Source organism: Seriola lalandi, unplaced genomic scaffold (assembly GCF_002814215.2).
Source record: "Seriola lalandi dorsalis isolate HSWRI2012SDOR001 ecotype SW California unplaced genomic scaffold, Sedor1 jcf7180002054672, whole genome shotgun sequence".
NCBI lineage: Eukaryota > Metazoa > Chordata > Actinopteri > Carangiformes > Carangidae > Seriola > Seriola lalandi.
In genome coordinates this window covers 973,313-994,793 of record NW_019525225.1, presented here as the reverse complement: position 1 = coordinate 994,793, position 21,481 = coordinate 973,313, and the positions used below count along the sequence as shown (strand labels likewise).

The 21,481-nt window shown below is 40.1% G+C and overlaps 2 protein-coding genes across 3 annotated transcripts; both read right to left on the bottom strand.

The window, feature by feature from the left end:
- Positions 1-679: 679 nt before the first annotated feature.
- On the bottom strand, positions 680-6,624 carry pigs (phosphatidylinositol glycan anchor biosynthesis, class S). The gene is made up of 12 exons (XM_023421357.2): positions 6,525-6,624; positions 4,941-5,080; positions 4,708-4,819; positions 4,526-4,615; positions 4,325-4,416; positions 3,707-3,947; positions 3,447-3,589; positions 3,238-3,352; positions 2,950-3,095; positions 2,685-2,785; positions 2,396-2,606; positions 680-1,283 (listed from the first exon to the last, which is right to left on the bottom strand). Exons 1-12 carry the CDS (start codon positions 6,541-6,543, stop codon positions 1,005-1,007), a joined length of 1,689 nt encoding a protein of 562 aa, XP_023277125.2. The 5' UTR covers positions 6,544-6,624; the 3' UTR covers positions 680-1,004.
- Positions 6,625-8,596: 1,972 nt separating this feature from the next.
- On the bottom strand, positions 8,597-20,547 carry aldocb (aldolase C, fructose-bisphosphate, b). Of its 2 annotated transcripts, none has more exons than XM_023421508.2 (9): positions 20,415-20,547; positions 13,018-13,134; positions 12,178-12,389; positions 11,554-11,608; positions 11,286-11,446; positions 11,085-11,168; positions 10,774-10,948; positions 9,912-10,111; positions 8,597-9,779 (listed from the first exon to the last, which is right to left on the bottom strand). In XM_023421508.2, the coding sequence occupies exons 2-9, from the start codon at positions 13,127-13,129 to the stop codon at positions 9,687-9,689; spliced, it is 1,092 nt and encodes a 363-aa protein (XP_023277276.1). In that variant the 5' UTR covers positions 13,130-13,134; positions 20,415-20,547; the 3' UTR covers positions 8,597-9,686. The 2 variants fall into 2 exon arrangements, with proteins under 2 accessions (XP_023277276.1, XP_023277277.1); XM_023421509.2 differs by lacking the exon at positions 20,415-20,547 and adding an exon at positions 13,254-13,481.
- Between the last annotated feature and the right edge of the window lie 934 nt (positions 20,548-21,481).

Genomic DNA, 21,481 nt, shown 5'->3' with positions numbered 1-21,481 from the left:
GCATGTGTACTGCATATTGAGCTTCAATCAGTCGACGATGGATACAGCAGTTGATAAAACAGTCTCAACTCGTTCTGGGGCTTTCGATCAATGATCTTCTTCAGTGGACAAAATTGTATAACAACTGGATAAACTTCATCTGCTACTGAAAATTATGTGGAAAACATAACTATCAAAATCATGTGATATGATCAAAATTGCAACTACACAGAGCTAACACAAAGATTTATATAGCACTTTTCTTCACATCGTTTCAAAGAGACAGTAATACAATCATAAGGTATAAAAAAAAAAAAACACTCTCCAAAAAAGCAACATAGCTAAGAACTGTTTTCATGTAGCAACTTTAATGTAGACGCAAATGCATCCTGATTGCATTACATTAACTACATTACTACATTAGAATAGTAAGTACTTTAGTTTGTCCAGTGAGACAAACCAATTAAAAATCGCTGAATTGCTTGAGCCAAACAACACCAGACTAAGAGGGTAACTAACCCTAATATTATTTTGTCAAACTTTCCAAGATAAAAACTGAACATTAATGCTCAACTTGGACAAAATTGGTTTTACTTTGGACACTGCTCCCATATTTATGTAATATTTATTTAAAATCTGGTCTTATTTTGTGTGATCCAAAGAGGCCAGTCAGAAAGCAAAAAAAACAAAAACAAAAAAATAGTTACAACTTTGTCTTTATTTGTTAATAACTTAGGATAGAATAAAGTGGAATTCAAATATAAAACTTTTACACATTTACAACAATTCAAGCTTTCAACAGTACAGTGTCTGACAGCCACAGCATTCTTTCATTAAAATCTTATGCTAAACACAATTCCTCACACAAAACAATAAAAAAAATCATACATGACTGATTTGTAAACTCCACACTTGAATGCTGCAAATTAGCCTTTCCTCATACCACCTTTGTACCTAAATGTCAAGGCAAAACAGTCTGTTCATAATGTGTTGCTCATGACCTCTTCTTCTTCTTGAGTGTTTTTTCAGTCTGTCTTTGCGTGTTTCTCTCTGCGTTTCTGTCTCACCTCAGACACTATTTTGAGCAGTGACAGCAGAATGGGCACACACATAGGCAGGAAGAGCGGTATGTAGATAGCAAATTTCTGGTCATCGGGGAAGTACAGGAGGTGGAGGAGTGAAGGGTCGAAGAATGCTCTCTCTGACGCCAAGATGGCCTCTTTGCTGTACTGCAGAGCAAAGCCGAGGTTCCCGGCCTCCAACTCAGCCACTGCCAGCTGCAGAGATGTGACAGCACTGGACACCTGAGAGACAACGGCAACAATTACAGGTTAGATACAACTAATGCAACACAGAGTAGTAATTAATGTACTTTAATGTTCATTTAAATAACAAATTTAAGCAATGCAATTTGTATGATCCCTATAATTTTTTCATAGACAATGTTCAATTGAGTTGCCACTTTGTGTCACTGCATTCATTCCACCTGGCATTGTGTTCCTAAATTTCTTGTTTAGAGAGGGAGTTATTATTTTCCTATCAAACAATAACATACATATCCTTCCCCTTGATGTCCTTTCAAGATAAGATGGAAGCTGCAGTAGCAGTCAACTTAATGTTTATCACACTGATTAAAGAAATATGCAGGGAATTAAGGCACTAACTGCAGTGTCACTCTAAAAAAAGCCATGATGTGCCCAAAAATAAAATAAAAATGTTGATTTTAGAGTTATTCTTTCTATAAATAGACTTACAGCAAATTCTAAAGCTATGTTAATTTCATCCATGCTTGTTACTGTTTTGTTGCTATTTTTTTGTGCTAGCTAGGTATGTAGCTAGCATGAGGTGCCTGAAGAAAGCAGTGTTTGTGTAGCAGCCTGGTAGTGTATCCATTACGCTCTGTTTGCCTGATGCCCCTGACAGCGCAGTCATGTATTCACTGAAGCGATTTTGTACAAAAAAAGTCTCCAAAATGTTTGTAGGTGGTTTGCACATTCATACATAAATCTTAGCTTTTCTGTAGGAAGTGGCGTATGCATCTTTCAAGCCCAGTTTTGTGTGTGTCCAGTGGTTATAACTGAGACCCCAGAACTATTTGAATCACTGAATAAATCTGAGGTATGGGTTCCAATTCAGAGGTCTGGAACCAGACAGGTCAAAGATTACTTTAGTCTGCGATGCCCCTACATTTAATTCTTTAATACATTATTTCTAGAAAGACTATATTTGGTTTGACAGTGTGCTTTCTTAAAATAAATAGGGGTGTGCTTTTGACTGGTAAATGGACTCATGGTGTGCAAATCCACACAATGACAAAAACCCCCAGATTAAAAATACACCAGAATATGTTCGACAGGGTTGTCCATAATCTTTTCTAAGTAAGTCATACATTAATGCAGCTGCGTGTGCATCTTACCTGTTCAGCAATGTTGTCATTGATAACAATGTTGCCTATCTGATCCAGCAGCTGTGCCAGTGAGGTGATGGTGGTGGTTGCTGTTGCAACATTTTCCACACTCCGACTCCACATGAGGCGATCCAGCTCCCAGTCAGCTAGTCCTGCACTGCCACACGGTGCCATCAGGAAGCCAGGGGGAGGGGAAGACGACTGCACACCCAGCAGCAGTCTGACAGGAGACGGCACAGCAAAGTTATATTGTGTCTCCAGGAAAAGGAATACTTGTGTACTGTGGGGGTTCATTTACCGAAGCTGTGCAAGGAAGACTCCCATGACTTTAGCCATGTTGATGTTGATGTCAACAGGGAACACAGTCTCTGGTTCATAGAAACCATTAACATTATAAACCTACAAGCACATGGATAAAGAGATTTTTGTTAAAGTTTGAATGCAAAATCTCATTCCTATACAGCCTATCAAATCATAATTCATACCACATGCCCATAACAATGAGCAATAACTATTCACAATATTTAGACTGTCATCTAATGTTGCCCATAACATTATCTCACCATAATTCCACCCCACCGAGGAGAGTGAAATGCATTAGAAGGCACTTCCTGTTTCTTGTGGTCATGGATGTAAAGGGGTGAATGGTGTGCATCTGGTACATACAGAAGAAAATTCAACACCGGGTTGGAAGATGCAGCATTAGAGCCTGAAAGAAAGATGCAAAAAAAACAGTTACTACACATATCTATATATACATATCTATATCTATATATATATAGATATAGATATGTTTATAAATACACCAGAACAAACTACGTTATGTGTCTCCTTTTTGCAAACACTTTTACCAAGTCTAGCCTCCACAGGGTTGATGACATGTGCGAGGCTGTCAGCGTTGAGTGTGTAGTAGCTGCGGCTGCTGTCAAAGCGAGGGTTGACACCAAGCACGGCATAGTGTAAGGTCTGTAAGGGGAATAAGCGCATCAACACACAGTGGCTGAGCATTTTGTCATTGTGACGTGGGTGCTGCACATACACACACTTGCACACACTGTACCTGAGAGTCAATGCTAAAGTTGGCTACAGGGGACAGTTTTGTAAGCAAAGGTCGGATGTAGGTCTGCACGGCACCTTCTATGTCCCAGTGTAGCCGGTGAGACCTTGGGTCTGGGTTCAACAGACTGAACGTTATTTCATAACCTACAGAGAAGAAATAGCAGAGAACAGAAGGAAAGGGTTTACAGAGTTAAAGTGTATACTGACCACAGCAGAAATTAACGTGATCGACTTTATGGCTGTCCTGAACCAAATACCAACCCGGGCTGGATTTAAAGGCTCTCATACTGTCTGCGATGCTCTCCTTGTTGCCAGGGCTGAGACGGACTCTGTCGCTGAGTGCAGCAGTGATGTCAGTGTGGCTAAAAGACATCACCTGCAGCACCTGCTTAATCCGAGGCTCCAAGTGAGCCAGCAGTTGTTCCAGAGTCTTGCCCACTCTCATCTGCGGACCAATGCGCAGCAATGCTGTCCGTCTCTGACCGATATAAACGTCCACATCCTGAGAGGCATGAAGGTACAGGTAGGTATTTAGTGATGTATTATCCTCTACTTATCCAGAGTGACTCAAATGACTCATAATTCTGTTTGCAAGCTATAGAGAAGGTACTGTATTTAGAAATTAAGCAGTAATAACAATCTATATTCATCTTTTTTTTCAGTGGAAATGCTACTTGACTTCACAGATCCATGAATGTAGCTCACAAAAGCTAATTTAGCCATTCATCAAAGCATAAAACTACACACATTATTAACCCTTTAACATTTAAACGTATACACACTGTTGAAAAACAAGGGAAATAAAAAGAATAGGATGGGTAACCAAACATGGCTCATTACAAAAATGTAGGAAAAAAATAAAATATAGAGTGTTTGAACCTGAGGCAGCAGTGAAGATGACTCTGGGATCACATACACAACCAAAGAACCACACGGACTCTCACTGAGTGTGTGCAGAGACAGATCTGCTTCTATAGACAGCAACAAGAGAGACAGACAGAAATTACTACATATGGTCTCACTGAAATGACAAAATGTTTGGATGTGAAGAGATGATCCGACAGGCAAACAGCATCTCACCTGCAGCAGTGGGCTGGTTCAGGGCGTCCTCCTCCATGACTGTAGCTGTGCGGTACCTTGTCTCATACCTGTACCTCAAAGCTGTATCCTCTGGAAACAAATTAATTTGAGACGAAAAAAATGAACTTGCAGTCGTCATATTATATCTTCATCTAAGATCACAGACAGCATTAATAAATCACCATCTACTCTGTGCTCCTCATCCTGTGTCTGTGTCAGCGGGACCTTCTTCTGCTGTTCTGGTGTCACAGTGCCACGAGCAAACACAACCTCCACATCAGCACTCAAATGTAGCTACAAAAAAAGAAGAAAAAGAAATAAAGAGACAGATGTTTCTGAAAGGGTACAGGAGTTTTACACATGGAAGATGATTGGCCACAAAATGAGGGATTAATTAATGGAGGGACAAACAAACCTGCAGCTTAGCTAACTCGTTTATCTGACTGACAGGCAACCATGCGCGGTATGTTTCAGTTGTTCGCCACCACAGAGGGACTCCCACAATGATGACCACCGCTGCTATGGACAGAGCAGCAAGCTGGCCTCGGCTACGCTCTGAGAGACACACAAATACAGGCAGAAAAATGAGAATAATATCAACAGGGTTGCATCTAATGATTATTGTCATTAGTGATTAATATAAACCTTCTTGATTAATCATTCAAACTTCCCAGAGCAGAGAGAGGTGCTATTCTGACAAACTGTTGGTTTTGTTCAGCTAACAGTCCAAAACCAAAACATATTTCATTTACTATCATACACTCAATGAGCACTTTATTAGGAACACCTATACACCAACTTTTTCATGTAATTGTCCAAGCAGCCAATCATATGGCAACAGTGCAATGATTAAAATCATGTAGATACAGGTCAGAAGCTTCGGTTAATGTTCACATAAACATCAGAACGGGGAAAAAATGTGATCTCTGTGACTTTGACTGCAGCATGATTGTTGGTGCCAGACACACTGGTTTGAGTATTTCTGAAGCTGCTGATCTCCTGGGATTTTCGAGCACAACAGTCTCTAGAGTTTAAAAAACTGAAAATATCCAGTGAGCAGCAGCTCTGTGGACCCACTGTTGATAAGAGAGGTCACAGGGGACTGGCCAGATTGGTTGGGGCTGACAGGTTTTTTGCAAATCAATGAGCAGGACTGTTTGATGGCAATAATGGATTTGTAAATGTTCATTGCAATAATGTCACAAATACCTTGATTTGTCACTAGATTAGGAAAGAACGTTATTTTACACACAGTCTGTAAAAGTTACTGAATCATCATCACATCTAGATAGATAGATGGATAGATACATACTTTATTTATATCCTAGGGGAAATTCATATATATATATCATATATTGATATCACAAATACATATGCCATGACAGATGATTTTATCCAAATTGTTTGCCCTCAATGAAACTTCAACGTACACGACTGTTTTAATGTTTAGCTCAATCTCTTTATTCCATGAGACTGAGCTGGATGCTGCACTTATTATAACACGTATGATACGAAAGACTTTTTTAAGTTTTACGATGTAAACATGTAAAGTCTTATATAGAAAACAATAATTGGTCAACGTACGGGAAATGGCTGCAAGACCTGGTTTAGTTTTAAACCTATAAAACACAGTATAAGGAGAAATAATGTGTTTCTCTCTGCCTTGGGGTAATTAATTAACTTTAATATTGTATTTAATTATGGAGTAAAACATAAATAATGAAAACAGAGCACATGAAGTGGCAAACACCTGCAGGTTTGCTTGCAGTGTCTTCAGGGGCAATAGGAGGGGCATCACTGCTGCAGCTGCTTGTGTGGCTAGTTAGCAGTTAGCTTCAGAGTGTCATAACATGGAGAAAACAGCCGCCACATACCAGGGTCGTTACGACTGTTGTATGTGTTTAATACGCTCCAACAAACTGCTGTGAGCTGGTGTAACTCCTGCCTCTTTGTAAAAAAGGAAACAATGTCCACAGAATTCAGTTATGAATCTACTCACCTACTTCCGTGGTAGCCATTTCAGTCAATGAACTGGATATGGTGCGTTTGTTAATGCAGCACAGCCAGTTGTATGTCACATGACCTACATTAAAAAAAAAACCACGTGACTGTTAAAACAAAAATAAGTCGTAATCCATATATGTGGCTACAATTAGACGAACATTATTATAAATCAGTCTGTCGGTCCCAAACCCGAGAAGACAAGACTGTATTCGTTGTTTTGAGACAATAACCTTTGGCTCACCCGGTGAGAATATTAAACGCACAAACACAATGTGAAGACATTCCCTCAACCAGCGCCCCTTGTGGTGGCCTCAGCCTCTGGTAAAATTAACATTATTTACATTAAGCTAAAGAGCTTTTAACGGAAAAAATATAAATGCACGAATAGAGTTTAAAAAAAGTAAATAGAAACACGCAAGCCAAAACTAACACAATGTCAGATTATCAAGACTACATACACGGGGTTTAGTGCTGATATTAGCCTGCATTATAGAGCAGTGTTTCTATTCATTTGTCCACCTTGTTTGCATATGTGAAGGAGCAAAAACGTGACAAGCACCTTACAACACAGGGTGATTCAAGACAAAGCCACAAAATTCTGCCTCAAAAGGAAGGCTTGCTACTGAGTTGAATCAACACGACAATATCATCAGGCCTTTATCACAGCAGACTTTTACACCTGTCATAGAAGGAAGAGCATGTGTTACTTAACTTTATTAATGGCTCTGTTCTATTCAATTGACGCAGTTGGACATGAAGTTGTGAAAGTGAGATTGTAAGATTTTGCTGGCTTGTATTAGCCTACTGCTTGTGAAGGCTTTTCGATTATTCACCACTTTAGCTTTACTTAAATAGCTTCACCACATTAGCTTTAGCTAAATAGCTTAAAAACTATAGCTATATATGTTGTAACCCAATGTATTTAAATCATTAAAGTAGCAGTACCACACTTTAAAAATACTCCATAAGTAAAATTTCAATGCTTTCAAATTTATTTTTATTTAAGCAAAAGTATAGATATATTACCAGCATAATGTGCTGGCTACTCCTTATCCAGAATGGCCCCGGTCAGTGTTATATTAGTATGTTACTCTATTGTTATCATTGATGTATGTAAGTAGCTCAGTGAACTGGAAGCTCTACTCTGTTTCCAGGCAGCTCCTGAGCATCCAGGAAACCAGGGTGGCAAAGTGACAGCCCATTACACCCCATTACACCCCATTACAATTAAAAGCCCTGCATTTAAAATCCCACAGAAACACACAAGCAAAACTTGCAGTATCAAAGTACATGTTCGACAGAACATTGATACTTGTGGCTGATGTATAAGATTATATATGGCATTATCAAACTGTTAGTACTGATGCATCAATGCGTAAGTATTTCACTGTTGTAGTAGGTTGGGGTGGAGCTCATCTTAACTACTTCATTTACAGTTAAGCAATTTAGTCCAGTGGTTCCTAACCTGTGGGTCATAACCCTCCAAAGGATCACAAGATAAATCTGAGGGGTGAGATGATTAATGGGAGAGGAAAGAATATCCTAAATTCTCCCAAAAAATGTGGACTCATTTCTGGACTATTCTATAATCTTTGCTTTTATAAATAAAGAACAATTTTACATGTCTTGGTCTGAAACAGTTATTTTGGTCTTAAAGAGTTTTTTGAATGAAACCTTCACAGATTTTTCAGAACGAATGTGTCTCCTGGATAGAAGTGCTAACAGCTCACAGACATCTGAAACACAACAAGGGGCCCAAACAGACATTTTCTTTCTTTTTTTTCCGGTAAAGGGGTCAAATCAAAAAGGCTGGCAACCAGTCAATGCTTTAAAAATACACTGTATTTAAACATAGCTGAAATGTGGTGGAGGACAAGATGTGAGTAGCATTAAAAAAGGAAATACTCCAATACTCGATTTATTACTTGAGTCAGTTACTTTCCACCACTGACTGAAACTGTAGCTGGGCTTACATCACTGTATAATATGGTCCCACTGCAGTTTAAAATTGCATCCAAAAGACACCATAATCGTAGGAGGTAGAACATCACACAAAGAGATCACTGCTACTTTTTTTAAAGTTTATTTTAGTTTATTTTTCTCCACTATTTGACACACCAAGTGATTCAAGAACAATATTAACATCACAAACGTCACAGTATTCCAACACAGCAGTGACTGTTTCCCCCCGCCGCTAACCCCACGAATTGGTCCACTTTTTGGGTACGTCAATGGAAATCATCTTGTCTTCCCGTGGGGCAGGCTGGGGGAATCAGGAGTGGCCATGACACACAAGCATCACATAATATCGACACCTTCACACAACTGAATTCATTAATTACTGTATGTAATTTAAAGCTAATGTTATACTTAGAATAGACAAGATGACAAGACGAGACGTTCCTCTGATTAGTGGTGATTAGAAGCGTGAGAACAGAAAGGTTAGGATGAATGATTAGGATGAGTCCTGGTGTGTAATGGTGTTAAAGTGTGCCTCTCTGCTGGAGCTACAGCTGTCTGAAAGTACAACCAGCACTCCACACTTGTGGACAGTCGCTCGAAAGATCAACTCGGTCTGAAAAATCTTCACACGGTTTGTCTTTTCGTCTTGTCCCATGTACTGATGCCACTAATAATCAGTTGGTCCCACTGTCAGGGAGGGTGTTTTTAGGATGAGCCAACACTTTGCTCTGACAGAAGCGAAACACAGATACACACAAGCTGATCTGCCCTGCTTGAGAGTGGCTAAAGATTTGCCATGTGGGGGATAAATGGAGAAAGTACCGAGTGTGGAGACAGGTGCGGTTAAGGTGAGGCATGAATTGAATACTGACTGATTATCTTGATCTAGCTCATCTCTGAGCTCAATAACTGTTACAAACAGACAGCTTGACATGGAATAGAAGAGATGTCCACTTCCATAAATTGTTTCAAAAGTGTTTGATCAATTAGATAAAAAAAAAATCCAAGACTGTTCCCTTTAGTATTTCGTGTTATGTTTTTAAATACACATATCTAATTATGTTATTTTAAATAACTACATAACTCTAAAGTACAGTAGACAGCGCAGGCCTGTGATTGATGGATGCGTGAGGGGGAATAGCAGAGCAGATATAAGACTATAACTAGGCCACAACAGTATGTGGTGGTTTGATGTTTAGTAGGCGTGATTAGCCACGTAGAGAGATTTTCCTGCGGCGCCAGCAGTTCCAGAAGACTCGTACTTGCCGAGTGCAGCCTGGCTGTTTGCCTGAAGAAGACAAAAGCAGAAAAAAAAGTAGTAAGTAGTAATTAGGAATATTGCACGAAGGAAGTTTCAGTTTCAGACTCCTTTTACTCTGCGAGGATTTGATCTGATGTCCGTTGACGGTTTTTGTCTGACCTCAGCACGTTTGATGAACTCCTCGGTTGCGGCCTTCTCGTTGTTCAGCTCTCCTCTCCACGCGTTCAGGGCAGAGGCCTGCAGGGCGCGGCCGTAGGAGAAAGTCAGGGCCCAGGGCCTGGCGAGTGAACAGTTGTTCATGGCGTTGAGGTTCACACTGGCCTCCTCTTCGGACTGGCCGCCTGACAAGAAGGTCACTCCTGAGAAAAGACAGAAAAAAGACAGAAAACTGCTCAAACCAGATTTCAGTAAAACAGTGTTTCAACTCTCTCTATCAGTGTGAACTGATGTGGCGGTATATTGCAATACATATATTATTGGAATACATGTATATGTGGTAATGCTGCATTTTATGGGTAATTTTCCAGAAAATAACTGTAATTTGGCACTATTTATAGGTAAACTAGAGGCAGCATTCAATTGTTACACTTTGAATTAATTAACTTCAAATAAATGCTGAGCTAACACAGTTTACAAGTCCTTTAGTCAGAGCACAGCATGTCAGCTTATCATGCAAAAACAACATTCTCAAAACTTTGTCTCTAATTCACCTAAAATCAGCATAACAGTCCACAAATATCACCATTAAATACATTATTAATACTATAGCATTATGTATTTTAAATAGTGATTTAGTAGTTTTCAGGCAATATTGTTCCTTGTATCAAAATGTATTACCACAGACTGGAGATTTGGCTTAATATATGACGTCTGTACACTTACATGGCATACAAGTAGATGATGTGTAAAAATTCTCAGACTTTTGAGAATCAATAGAAATTATTACACACTTTAATCCTAGTTGTCTATAAATTTGGTAAATCTTGAAAACTTTGCTATTTCACATATCACTGCCTCTGACCTGGGACAGCAGGAGGCACAGTGCGGCGCAGAGCAGTGACAGTAGCCATGGCGATTTCCTCGCCGCTGTACTTGGTGGGGCAGGAGTGTCCGGCTGTTACCATGTTGGGTTTCAGCAGTGTCCCTTCCAGGTACACATGGTGGTCTGACAGAGCCTTGTAACATGCAGCTAGGACCTAGCAGCAGAAGAAAAACATATATACCGAAAGTCAAAAGACAGTGACAGCATGTATGTAGCAAATTAAACACTCTACAGGAACATATACAGTGGTTTGTGTTATATATATTTATATATATTCCTCAGTAAATTACCTTCTCGGTGACATACTGGCAACGTTTCAGGTCATGGTCTCCATCAGGAAGGATCTCGGGCTCCACGATAGGAACAATACCATTCTAGGAAACATTACAAAGTATAAGTTTAAAGCAACTTAAAGGGGATCACTTTAAAAAAAACTGAGCTAATATATCTTTAACCAAACTAAATGACATGGTATGTAATCTCACACCAACCTGCTGGCAGATGCTAGCATATCGTGCCAGCACATTAGCATTCTCAAAGATGGCCAGCTCAGACGGCGTGGTGTCGCTGATCTTCAGCACACAGCGCCACTTGGCGAAGTCTGCACCGTCCTTCTTGTACTGCGCACAGCGCTCAGACAGCCCGTCCAGACCTACGGTCCCACACGTGACACAGAACCGTCAATCAGAAACACAGCTGCAGGTGGGGGGGGGGTTGTAATGTGTGAGGTTTTGAGAATATGTTCCTAATGCTTCCTACCCTGAGTGGTGGTCTCTCCGTTCGTTCCAGCGAGGGGCACGACACCTTTGTCCACCTGTAGACACAGAAACAGAAATTGTAAGTAATGTTGTCAATGTGATACAAAATCCAATTAAATTTGACTCTTACGACTCAATACAACTTTCCTGAACACAGCACCTGAAAGCTCTTTCACCCAGTTTGTCCTCACAACCTGATCTGCTGTTGTGGGGTGGGTCTGTGTGTATCTAAACATGCTGACAGTGAGTCTGTGTTTTCATATACAGTGTAGGAGCCTTTCCAGTTTTTACAGATGAGCACTGTCCTTTTTGCCCGCTGAACTGAAAATACTTGGCTGTAGTATAATATCAACACTGTGGATGTGGGGACATTGAGAGCCAAAGCAAACAGCTACCAAATAAGGCAGAGAATCCCAGACTCAAGTTTTTATGTTTAAGGAGACTGAGGTCGAGAACGACACACCATGTAAAAAAAAAAAAACAGCCAATTGCTGGTTGATGAGATGGAAGGTTTTTGTCTTCAGTAAGATGAAGACGCTTATCTAAACAGACTACAAGACTGGAAACCCACTATTTCTCAACTGAGGAGGTCTACTCTTTAGCTGCAACTTGAAGAATTGTTTACCTTGATGCCAACGACAATGCCGCGGTCTTTGATGAGCTTGGAGAAGGAAGTGCCATCGTCTGTGTTCTGGTAGAGGGTTTCATGGAAGAAGATGACCCCTCCAATACAGCTGTCGATGCGCTGGTCGGCTGTGAAGAGCAGCTGGCGGTAGCGGCGCCTGTTCTCCTCCGTGTTCTCAACCCCGATGGGGTTCAAGCGCTTTGCCATGCTGCCTGCAAACAGCACGGGCGCATAATTAATTCATACATGCTCAAATGAAGACAGACCTCATTCACGTGTACATAACTGCACAGTTAATTCATCAGGCTTTGACACATCTTCCATTTTTTTTAGAATAAAAAGGCTATTTATTCAGGTGTAAATGTTTTTCAGTGTGTAATGCATGAGACCATAAAATACAATTTAAATGTCCAGGTTTTGTTCAGGTCAAAAACCTATACAAGTATGAAATCAATGAGTCAACTGAAGTGGATGGTACATGAAATGGATTTTCAAATTAATTCAGTCGAATCTACTCCCAGTTTTATTGTGATTCTGTGAGACCAATATTTAATTAAGCCTGTATGTATGCAACAGGGTAGTTTTCCTAAATCCTGACATATCTTGTGCTAGTGCTATGTAGAAGGTTTGGTACAACGGGATCATAAAGATTATAATGATTCGCCAGGTTTCAAAATGATTAACATGACAGATAATCCTGTATTGATAATCCAGTATTGGGATCCTGCTGTATCTGACAGCAGTGCAGATTCTACCATCTATCATTTTGATTCTCTAGTATGTGCAACTTCTTTTTGCAACCACACACACATATACACACACTCACACGCATGCACATACCAGTGGACTCATCGGCTGCAAGGATGCCTTTGCCTGGAGCTACTATCCTCTGGGCGATGTCCTGCAGCTCCTTCTTCTGCTCGGGAGTCAGTGCGGGATACTGGTGAGTCATGTTGGCTGAAAGAGAAAGAGAGAGAGGCATGGAGAGGTCAGATTGTTTTCTGTTGCTTCGCCCTGGACGACTGCCCAGCACGGGGCCTCATTTAATGTCCCTCTATTGTCTACAGCATGGCTACCTCACTGCAGAACGGAGTTCCTCTCAGTGAGCGCAGGAAGATGGGTGAAAATGACAAAACTGTGTGTGTGAAATGTGATAAAACCAACGACCGTGAGCAGAAGAAAAAAAAAAAAGAAAGAAAAGAGGCAGATAGATGTATCTGCTATGTAGACTCCAAATAAATCTTCCTCATTGGCATTTGAGGTTGAATACGACTGTGTTAAAAAAAACAAACCAAATGTCTCTTTTATATGCTGTATGTTCTCAGTCACACAGAAACTGTTTAGTGGCAGCACACAAACACGCTACAGACCAGATTATGTTGTCCCCTATTCCCTTCTTCACTCTGCCGTAAATAAGCAGTTACATAAACCCTCCCCTCCCCTCCCCCCTCCGAAGCGCAGCATACAGAGAGGGAGCGATTATGTAACCACGCTCCTGTATATTCTGCTGCCAGTCCTCATTATAGCTGCAGGACTGGATGCAGCACGGCTTGTTTCTCTCTCCTCAGCAACACTCTGCCTTCTCCTGGTTTCCGCTAATGTCATTATATCCCTCTTTGTGCAATGCACGTACAACTGCCCTTTATTTCTTTGCCTTGATTAATACATGACTTGCTTCCGGGTTTTTAGCACCCCATTTAGTTTCCTTCAACCCTGCTGTGCTGCTGCCTGATGTCTGCTGCCTATGAATGATACACACTAGATGCATATAAGATGAACACATATGGGATTTGTAAAGTCCCATTTTCCCGACATCCCTAAAATGCATTACTCCCACTAATACAGACTGTGCCAGGGAACAAGCTGTGACTTCTCTTTCCTGTCGACTACATCAGTTGCCAAGCCGCCCCCAGCTCACAGCGACACTGTTATAGCTTTGTTCGACATCACATGTTCTCCGGCACATGCCACAGTATTGGATCAGCTATAGACGACCCTGTTTGATGGATGGAGTTTGCCCCTTTAGTGACAAATGCAGAGGTTAGCTCCAGTCAGCTGTGTATGGAGGTGTTCGATGCACTGAGATTTGCTGCCCGAAATGAAAGAGAACCGGACACAAACAGCTATAGTTCACATGAATGTTCAACCACAGTGAATGCAGACAACTAATTTAGTCTAGACTAAGACTAAACTACCATTTTAGGCTGAAAAGCTTTGTCTGGTTTATTGCTTGCAAAGAAGAAATCTTAGTACAAGGCTAAAAAGAATTGTTAACACAACCCACATCAACTTTCATCTGAACCATGCAAAAGAAAAAGGTTTATTAGATAACAAGTGGCTATAGAGTATGGGCCATGAGTGTTAACCTATTCAGATACTAATTTACATTCTTTTACATAATAAACTCATGTGACCGCTTAATTCCCAACTGAGGCTAGTTTGTTGTAGGAGGACACTGCCTGACATACCCTATATCCTCTATGTTAATCCTCAGCTTAAAGCTATGAGATAACAACCTTTAGAGCGCACGCACACACACAGAGGCCTCTCCGTGAAAACAGTGTGTAGTTACTACAACACAAATGTCAAACACAGCTCACTGCTGAAAGTTAAATTCTACATGCAGGTGAAATTAAAGAGGTCAGGCCCGCAGGGTACAAAACCTCCCCTGAGGGGGAAAAGTTAGACCAGGGGTATAATCTGTGTGCAGACCTCTCCAGTGAATAAAACAAAGTATTTACACTTGATAGAGGCCAGACCAAGGGTGCCAGCATTATGTGTGGGACTTGAGCATGTTTGCATGTGCACAGCCCTGCTCCACTGTTAGCCAGACAAAGCTCATGCTCAGCAAATATCTGTTATCTTTTGTGAAGCACCTGCGTGCTTCATCAATACAATTTCACTGACTTTAGGCCCAGTCGGTTTCTGTTGGCAAAACATTGCAAAATAATTTGCAAGGCAATGCAAAGTTTAAATTCAATGCAATATTGAGTCAAACAACTGGATATCGAGCTGAACAACCCAATGAAGCCATAAATAGTTTATTTTTTTTTTTAAATCATCTGCAGGTATGAAAAGAGGACATTGAAGGACAAAGTGTGCGCATGTGACCTGCCTCTGACATATGATCAGCCCAGAGCCGGTTTGGTGGCAACACACTGTTGAGCAGGTACGCTGTGAAAAACAAACACATTTAGGCAATGCACCTTTATACCTCTGAAGTATTCTGTCATTTAGTAGGTGTGTGATAAACAGCCAAACAAGATAACGGAACCAAAACTGTGATGTCGCGGCAGCTATTACGGACAGCTTTTTAAAACACCAATGATCACACGAGATCAAATCCACCACAGAAGAAGAAGCATCACCTCTGTCAATCCAGACAATAAGCCTCAACACTTTGCCCTTTGCAGGTAGAAGAGATGTCGTATTTGTCACTACTAGTGATGTACGTTTTTTGCTGCTGTTTGACCAAAATGCAGGTGAAACCGGTCGATAGGACAAGTCTGGTTCTCTTACTGCGAACATAATATGTTTTTGTATACACAGAATAACAGTTCTGTATGTCTATGCTACAAATTTAAAGGTTTCTGATCTGAAACTCTGTCAGGTGTATACACTGTCTGGCCTGACTCATATCCCTACTTGGTCTCAGCTATTAGAGGGTGTAAAAAAGACTACAACCTGATTATTATATTTTCAAACAAATGTACAAGAGGACATCTCAGAGTTGCTGAATGTCAGACTTTCTGGTCACGAGCTATCCACAAACCCAGGAGACAGTAACATTAGTGTTTTCTATTTTAGTGTCTGCTCCTTATTATGTCTCCAGGAGAAGCTTTTCCTCCATGGGGACCTTAAGAACAAAAACAACATGAAACTCCAGGTTATGCCACACACTCAATAATTATCACCTGCTTCATGCCCTAGCACCACAGATGTGACAAACTAGAAATAAGGGAGTCGTTTGTTAGTGTGAACAATATGGAAGATTTAAATCAAGCGAGATTGAGAAAGATACTGTCTGGCCAGCTGCTGTCTTCAATAATGAATTGGTTCATGTGTGTATTCTGCACTACACTTCATTTCCTCAATTTATCTACAAAGAGGAGAAGCTTCTGGTTGCCCTGGTTTGATGTGTGGAAAACATAAAATTAACCATCATTTATCAAAAGGCCACACCAGGCTGTGGACAGCTTTGAGAGGCCTGCTGGGAACCATGAAACTGTCTGGTCACGAACTTTCATTCGTTTGACTGAATAAATGTACAGACCGATGGAAAACAGCACTGACACGTTCACCCAGTCTGATCACAGAGTTTGATTTCCCTCCTGTCTGGTTCAGGAGGACGATCAGCTGATCTATTCAAAGTCCTGATGAAAGGCGTCAATGAAGCAGACCCTCTGACCCTCTGACACATCCTCAAAGACCAATGTTATTTACAGCTTTCCCAATACAAAAGTCTGAATAAAAGCAAAAATGCTACAAACTGCAACTGACTGTGTTTGAGTTAAGTCATTTCAGTTATTTAGATAATATTATGTCCACAAATTAAAAAAAAGAAAAAGAAAAATCACACTGGATTTATAATTTGAGCTTCAAAAGTTCAGTTGTTTTTATAGATGAATATTGTGAACGCTAACCCTAACCTGGATGAAGCTCTGCTAATGTCAAAGGAATCTATTTTTAGGAAATATAATATTAGGTTTAATTACTTTCGGGGAAATCGAACAGTGGCGTAGCAAAGGCCACATATTTGATGAGTGAGGTGACTGTTTAAACCATCATGTGGCAACTACATTGATAAAGAGATGAGATGCTCCAGCAGTGTTTACCACCTCTGCTCACCAACTATCTGTGGGGGAAACCCCGAAGTCAAGTTGATTTCATGTTCTGGTATGTTATATAATTCAGTGCAAGTTAGGTTGGTAAAAACAGTTAAAAATATTGATTAAATGTTGCTTTGGTTAAATCATTATTTTTTGAATGAACGAATGTACATCCTATAATTACTGTTAACAGACTGAAATGCGCTTAGGTGAAATAAACAGGCGTCATTACTGGCAGATCCTGGAAATCAATTATTATCCTATACTATAGTAGGCTAATGTGATATACAATGGAAGTTACACAACCTTTAACCCTGTTCTGGTAGCCCATTGTCTTGTTATCTATGAGGGAATTTGTGTTTCTGCTTTCTCCAGGGAAAAAAAAAAATCTTCCTTATCCACAAAAATGCCCTCTGGTGCAAAAATGTCACACACACACACACACAACACTCACACCACTGCTGGCGACAAAGTGTACTGGGGTTACCTTGTGCTTTGAAAAGCACTCCATGATGACAGGCATTATATTTTAAGGGTGGTCATTAAAAAAATGTAAAAAAAATCAATAAATTAATATAATAATTTCCATGAAAATCAGGATGTTTTAACAAGATGACGTCTGAGATTTGTAAAAGCTATGATAGAGAGACAGCTGAGATTATTGTTTAGCCATCTTAAGCTTCTCTCCCTCATCTCTGTGATTTTCATTCCAGCCTGTTGCACAGTGGTCGACCTCAACAAGACAAATACCATTTCTGCACTGCGACATCAAGATGCAACGGCCAACTCCCTACTGTGGCGTCACGCAGAACGACCTAAGACTGTGATCACTGTGAACTGTCATTAAACATCAGTCTTATGCAGCCAGCAGTAATCGTACTGCAGACCAGACTCACAGACATGCATTCAGGGGGATAAAATGACAATGAATTCACATTTAAATTCCCATTTTCACCATCCACAGACACAAGTATGATACAACAATTTAACTTAAGTTTAATTAGACCCTAGTTAAGACAAATCAGAGGAATTAATACGCATGTATTCCCGGTCTGAAACTAATTTTCAGCTCAGCCACCATGTATCTGATGCTTCTGTCTACTTTAAGCTTTCACCTTAGAAAGGACAGGGTCAGACCAGACCAGACTGCTGCTGCTCGGGCTCACTTACCTGCCCAGGATGCGGTTAAGAAATCACAAATACATAAACATCAGACTCAGTCCAGAGTGGACATCTACTGTGCATCTCTAGCAATCGTGCTGCAGCTGGTCTTTTTTGAAGCATCGGTGCAAGCATTAAACTACAAGACGTTTGAAGCTTGCAAACTATACTGCGTAGTATTTATACAGCTGCAGGCAGGGACTCAGTGGGGGTTAACTGAGTATATCTACCTAAACTCAGGCTGGCATTGCACTTATAACAATTACTGATAGTTAATATAATATAGTATAGTAGGCATGTAAGGAGAGGATAGGGGATCGTCTGTATCATCACCTCCACCTAAAAAGTTACCCACCTTGTTATTTTCTCTACATTGCAAGCTGCATGAGCTTTAAGGAGGTGAAATGGCTCCTTGGGGGGCGGGGGGGGGCAGCACTATTCAAAAGTAAAAAGCCTGCTTGCTGTGCTGCGTTTTGTTACCAGACGGGCTGCTGGCCTTGGCAATGATGCACGTCCCTGTGTTTGGGCTGTTTCTATCTTCAGGCCTTGATCCAGCAGCGCTAGCAGGAGCACTGTTTCCCATGCAGCTCTCTGATACAAGAGCCGATGGCAGACGTCACAGCTGTGTGCATTGCAGTTCAGAGAGAGGGTTGATACTGGTGTGATGTGCAGATTACACGAAGTGACGTTTCTCTCTCAAACACCGCTAAACTAAACTCTATTTTTTCAGTTTTGTATTTGAATACACTTTTCATTTCCATGGAGAGAAAACAGATGATAAATGTTAAAGATACAACAAAGACGAAGATGTAATTACGACACAATCTGTTGAGAACTAACTGAAAACTATCCGCAATTAACATTATGCTAAATCAAAATATGTTCTGTACCCTACGTTCCAGTGTTGTGCTACTGAGCTTTACACCAAGTCTGACTGTGTTGTATTTGTGTTGTGTGTACAAATAGCTAATACACAAATAGGTGTATATGACGCCCCATATATATTATTGATATACACTACACATATGTACATATACTCTAGAGCTGAAACAGGAAGTCAATTAATCAATTAGATGATCGACAGAAAAATTTATAGAAATTGATATCCAGTTGATCTTTTAAAGATGTGAATATTTTCTGTGTTTCTTTGGGATTTGGACTTTTTTTACTTCTTTTCTGACATTTTGCATCCAAAAAACAATTCATCAAGAAGATTAATGTCAGTGATAATAATAGTTTGTTGCAGCTCTCATATATACTCTTATTTTTTAGGTCTGGAACTAACTATAATCTCCATTATTGATTATTATGCAAATATTTTTCTAGATTCGTTTATTAACTGTTTAATCTATAAAATGTCAGAAAACATCAGTCGAAGCTGAGGAACTTCAATTGCTTATTTTTCTGATATTTAGTTAACACTAATAGAAGACTAAAAAACCGAGCAAATATTGACACGAGAAGCTGAAACCAAAGAATTTGTTTTTGTTTGTTTGTTTTTTTTTTGCTTACAAATGATTTAAAAATGACGGGATGAATCAGAATCGTTGCTCATTGATTAATGGACTAATCATTTCAGCTCTACAGTGAAAACTAAACTTAATCAAATATCTTTAAATGCTTGTATAAATATGTGCTGCAGCTCTCTATATATTTCTTTGAATGAATTACACATACACTATGGTTCAGAAGTCCTTGACCACGAATGTGAATTATGTACATCCTCCTCCCATCACAGCAGGTCTACGTGCTCTGGCACAGATACACACTGACAGGCCACCTCCTCACCGCCGCCCTCCCTCCTCACCCACCACTGCTGCCCTCTGGATTAAAAACCACGATTTATTTTACAGTTAAAACATATAAAACAGGAGGGTTTGTCGTGTGTGTTTAAGAGAGAGAGAGAGAGAGAGCAGACGCAACAGGCTCTTCTTTGAAGGTCATTTTTTCAACGCTCTTCCTGTTGCGTATTTCGATGATGTGCTGAAATGCGCAACACTAAAACAAGATATGAAGAGTTGTAATAATTTTCTGTCAAAGGAGACGACGCCATTTAGTGGCACACGGACTAAGTATAGCTATTAATTCACGAGTAACAAGCGAGGAAGATGAAGTTAGGTTTAGGTGGTGCAGAACATCATCATCATCATCATCATCATCATCATTATTAACAACATCTGCCCAAAATCCGTAACAGATGGAGATTGTGTGCAGCTGTCGTGTTGATCAGATGAGTGTTGTTCTTACCTGCTGATGGGTGTCTGAGCGCAGAGAGCAGGTGAACCGTGTGCGGAGGATGCGGAACAGTCTCCTGTGTCACTGCTGCAGCGCAACGTGACCCTTTACAAGAGCCTGGAGACTGGGCGGAGCTCACGCCACTGCGTCACGTGACGCGACGACGCTGAAGTTCTAATGCACATGCGCCGGACAACGTCACAGCCGTTAGAAAAGAGCACGAGTACTGCATGATGCTGCAACTTTTCAGGCATTTTATGGTGGAAGAAGGACCCTACATTGACCACCTGCATTTCTTTTGAAGGGCATCAATATAAAACAAAGTAAAACAGAATTACTCTGAGAGACAAAGTTTTGTATTCTTAATAAAGTAAATATATGTGGATGTAGCTAAGTCTTGTTCTTTTTGAGGTTATGGTGAAGCATCTATCCATTTATTTTTTCACTGCTAGTGTTACTCATTGTTACAGATGTTATTTGTTGATACAGCAATGTTGTTAACTTTTTATGTTTTGTTTGCAAAGTTCTTTATACATAAATGGAAGTTTTTAGGTTCCCAACCATCTTTCCCCGTTTTCCCCTTGATTTTAAATGAATTACTTTTACCCTCCATTCCTTTAAGATTTTGTATTTATTTATTTATTCTTAACTTTTAACTCATATCACATGCATTTGGTCTCTCATTTCATAGATAAGTTTGTGGAAAACCCTTGTTTTCTCAACCTGAAGCTTAATGAATAAAACCCCCCAAAAACCTGATAGATTATCATGGCTACACCTCAAACTAGACAGCCTCAAAACTATGTGGTAATGACAGGATTTTTATATGACAGATTTGCTGTTTTTTTCTGAGAGAGATCAGAGGCCCCAGGCAAAAGAAATAATCACCCAGATATTTATAGATGCTTGATCCCTTTTGGAAGTGCATGGGCCAAATAATGTATGATGATACTGAGTTTTTCTGTTGATGTTTTACTCTCTCTTCTTTGGAGAAAAGCTTATAAGTGTAAGACTGATAAATACTGCCTGATAATGTTAAGTACAATACAAACTTAACTAAATGTGAAGTCAAGTAATGA

Excerpts from the sequence above, each read along its gene's own strand:
- aldocb (XM_023421508.2), bottom strand. The coding sequence starts at position 13,129 with ATGACTCACCAGTATCCCGCACTGACTCCCGAGCAGAAGAAGGAGCTG. Across the intron at positions 11,447-11,553 it reads CGGAGAGACCACCACTCAGG|GTCTGGACGGGCTGTCTGAG; the intron begins GTAGGAAGCATT and ends GTGGGACCGTAG. Across the intron at positions 10,949-11,084 it reads GCCAGTATGTCACCGAGAAG|GTCCTAGCTGCATGTTACAA; the intron begins GTAATTTACTGA and ends TTCTGCTGCTAG.
- pigs (XM_023421357.2), bottom strand. Across the intron at positions 2,607-2,684 it reads GTCTTCCTTGCACAGCTTCG|ACTGCTGCTGGGTGTGCAGT; the intron begins GTAAATGAACCC and ends GTCTCCTGTCAG. Across the intron at positions 1,284-2,395 it reads ATGACAACATTGCTGAACAG|GTGTCCAGTGCTGTCACATC; the intron begins GTAAGATGCACA and ends GTTGTCTCTCAG.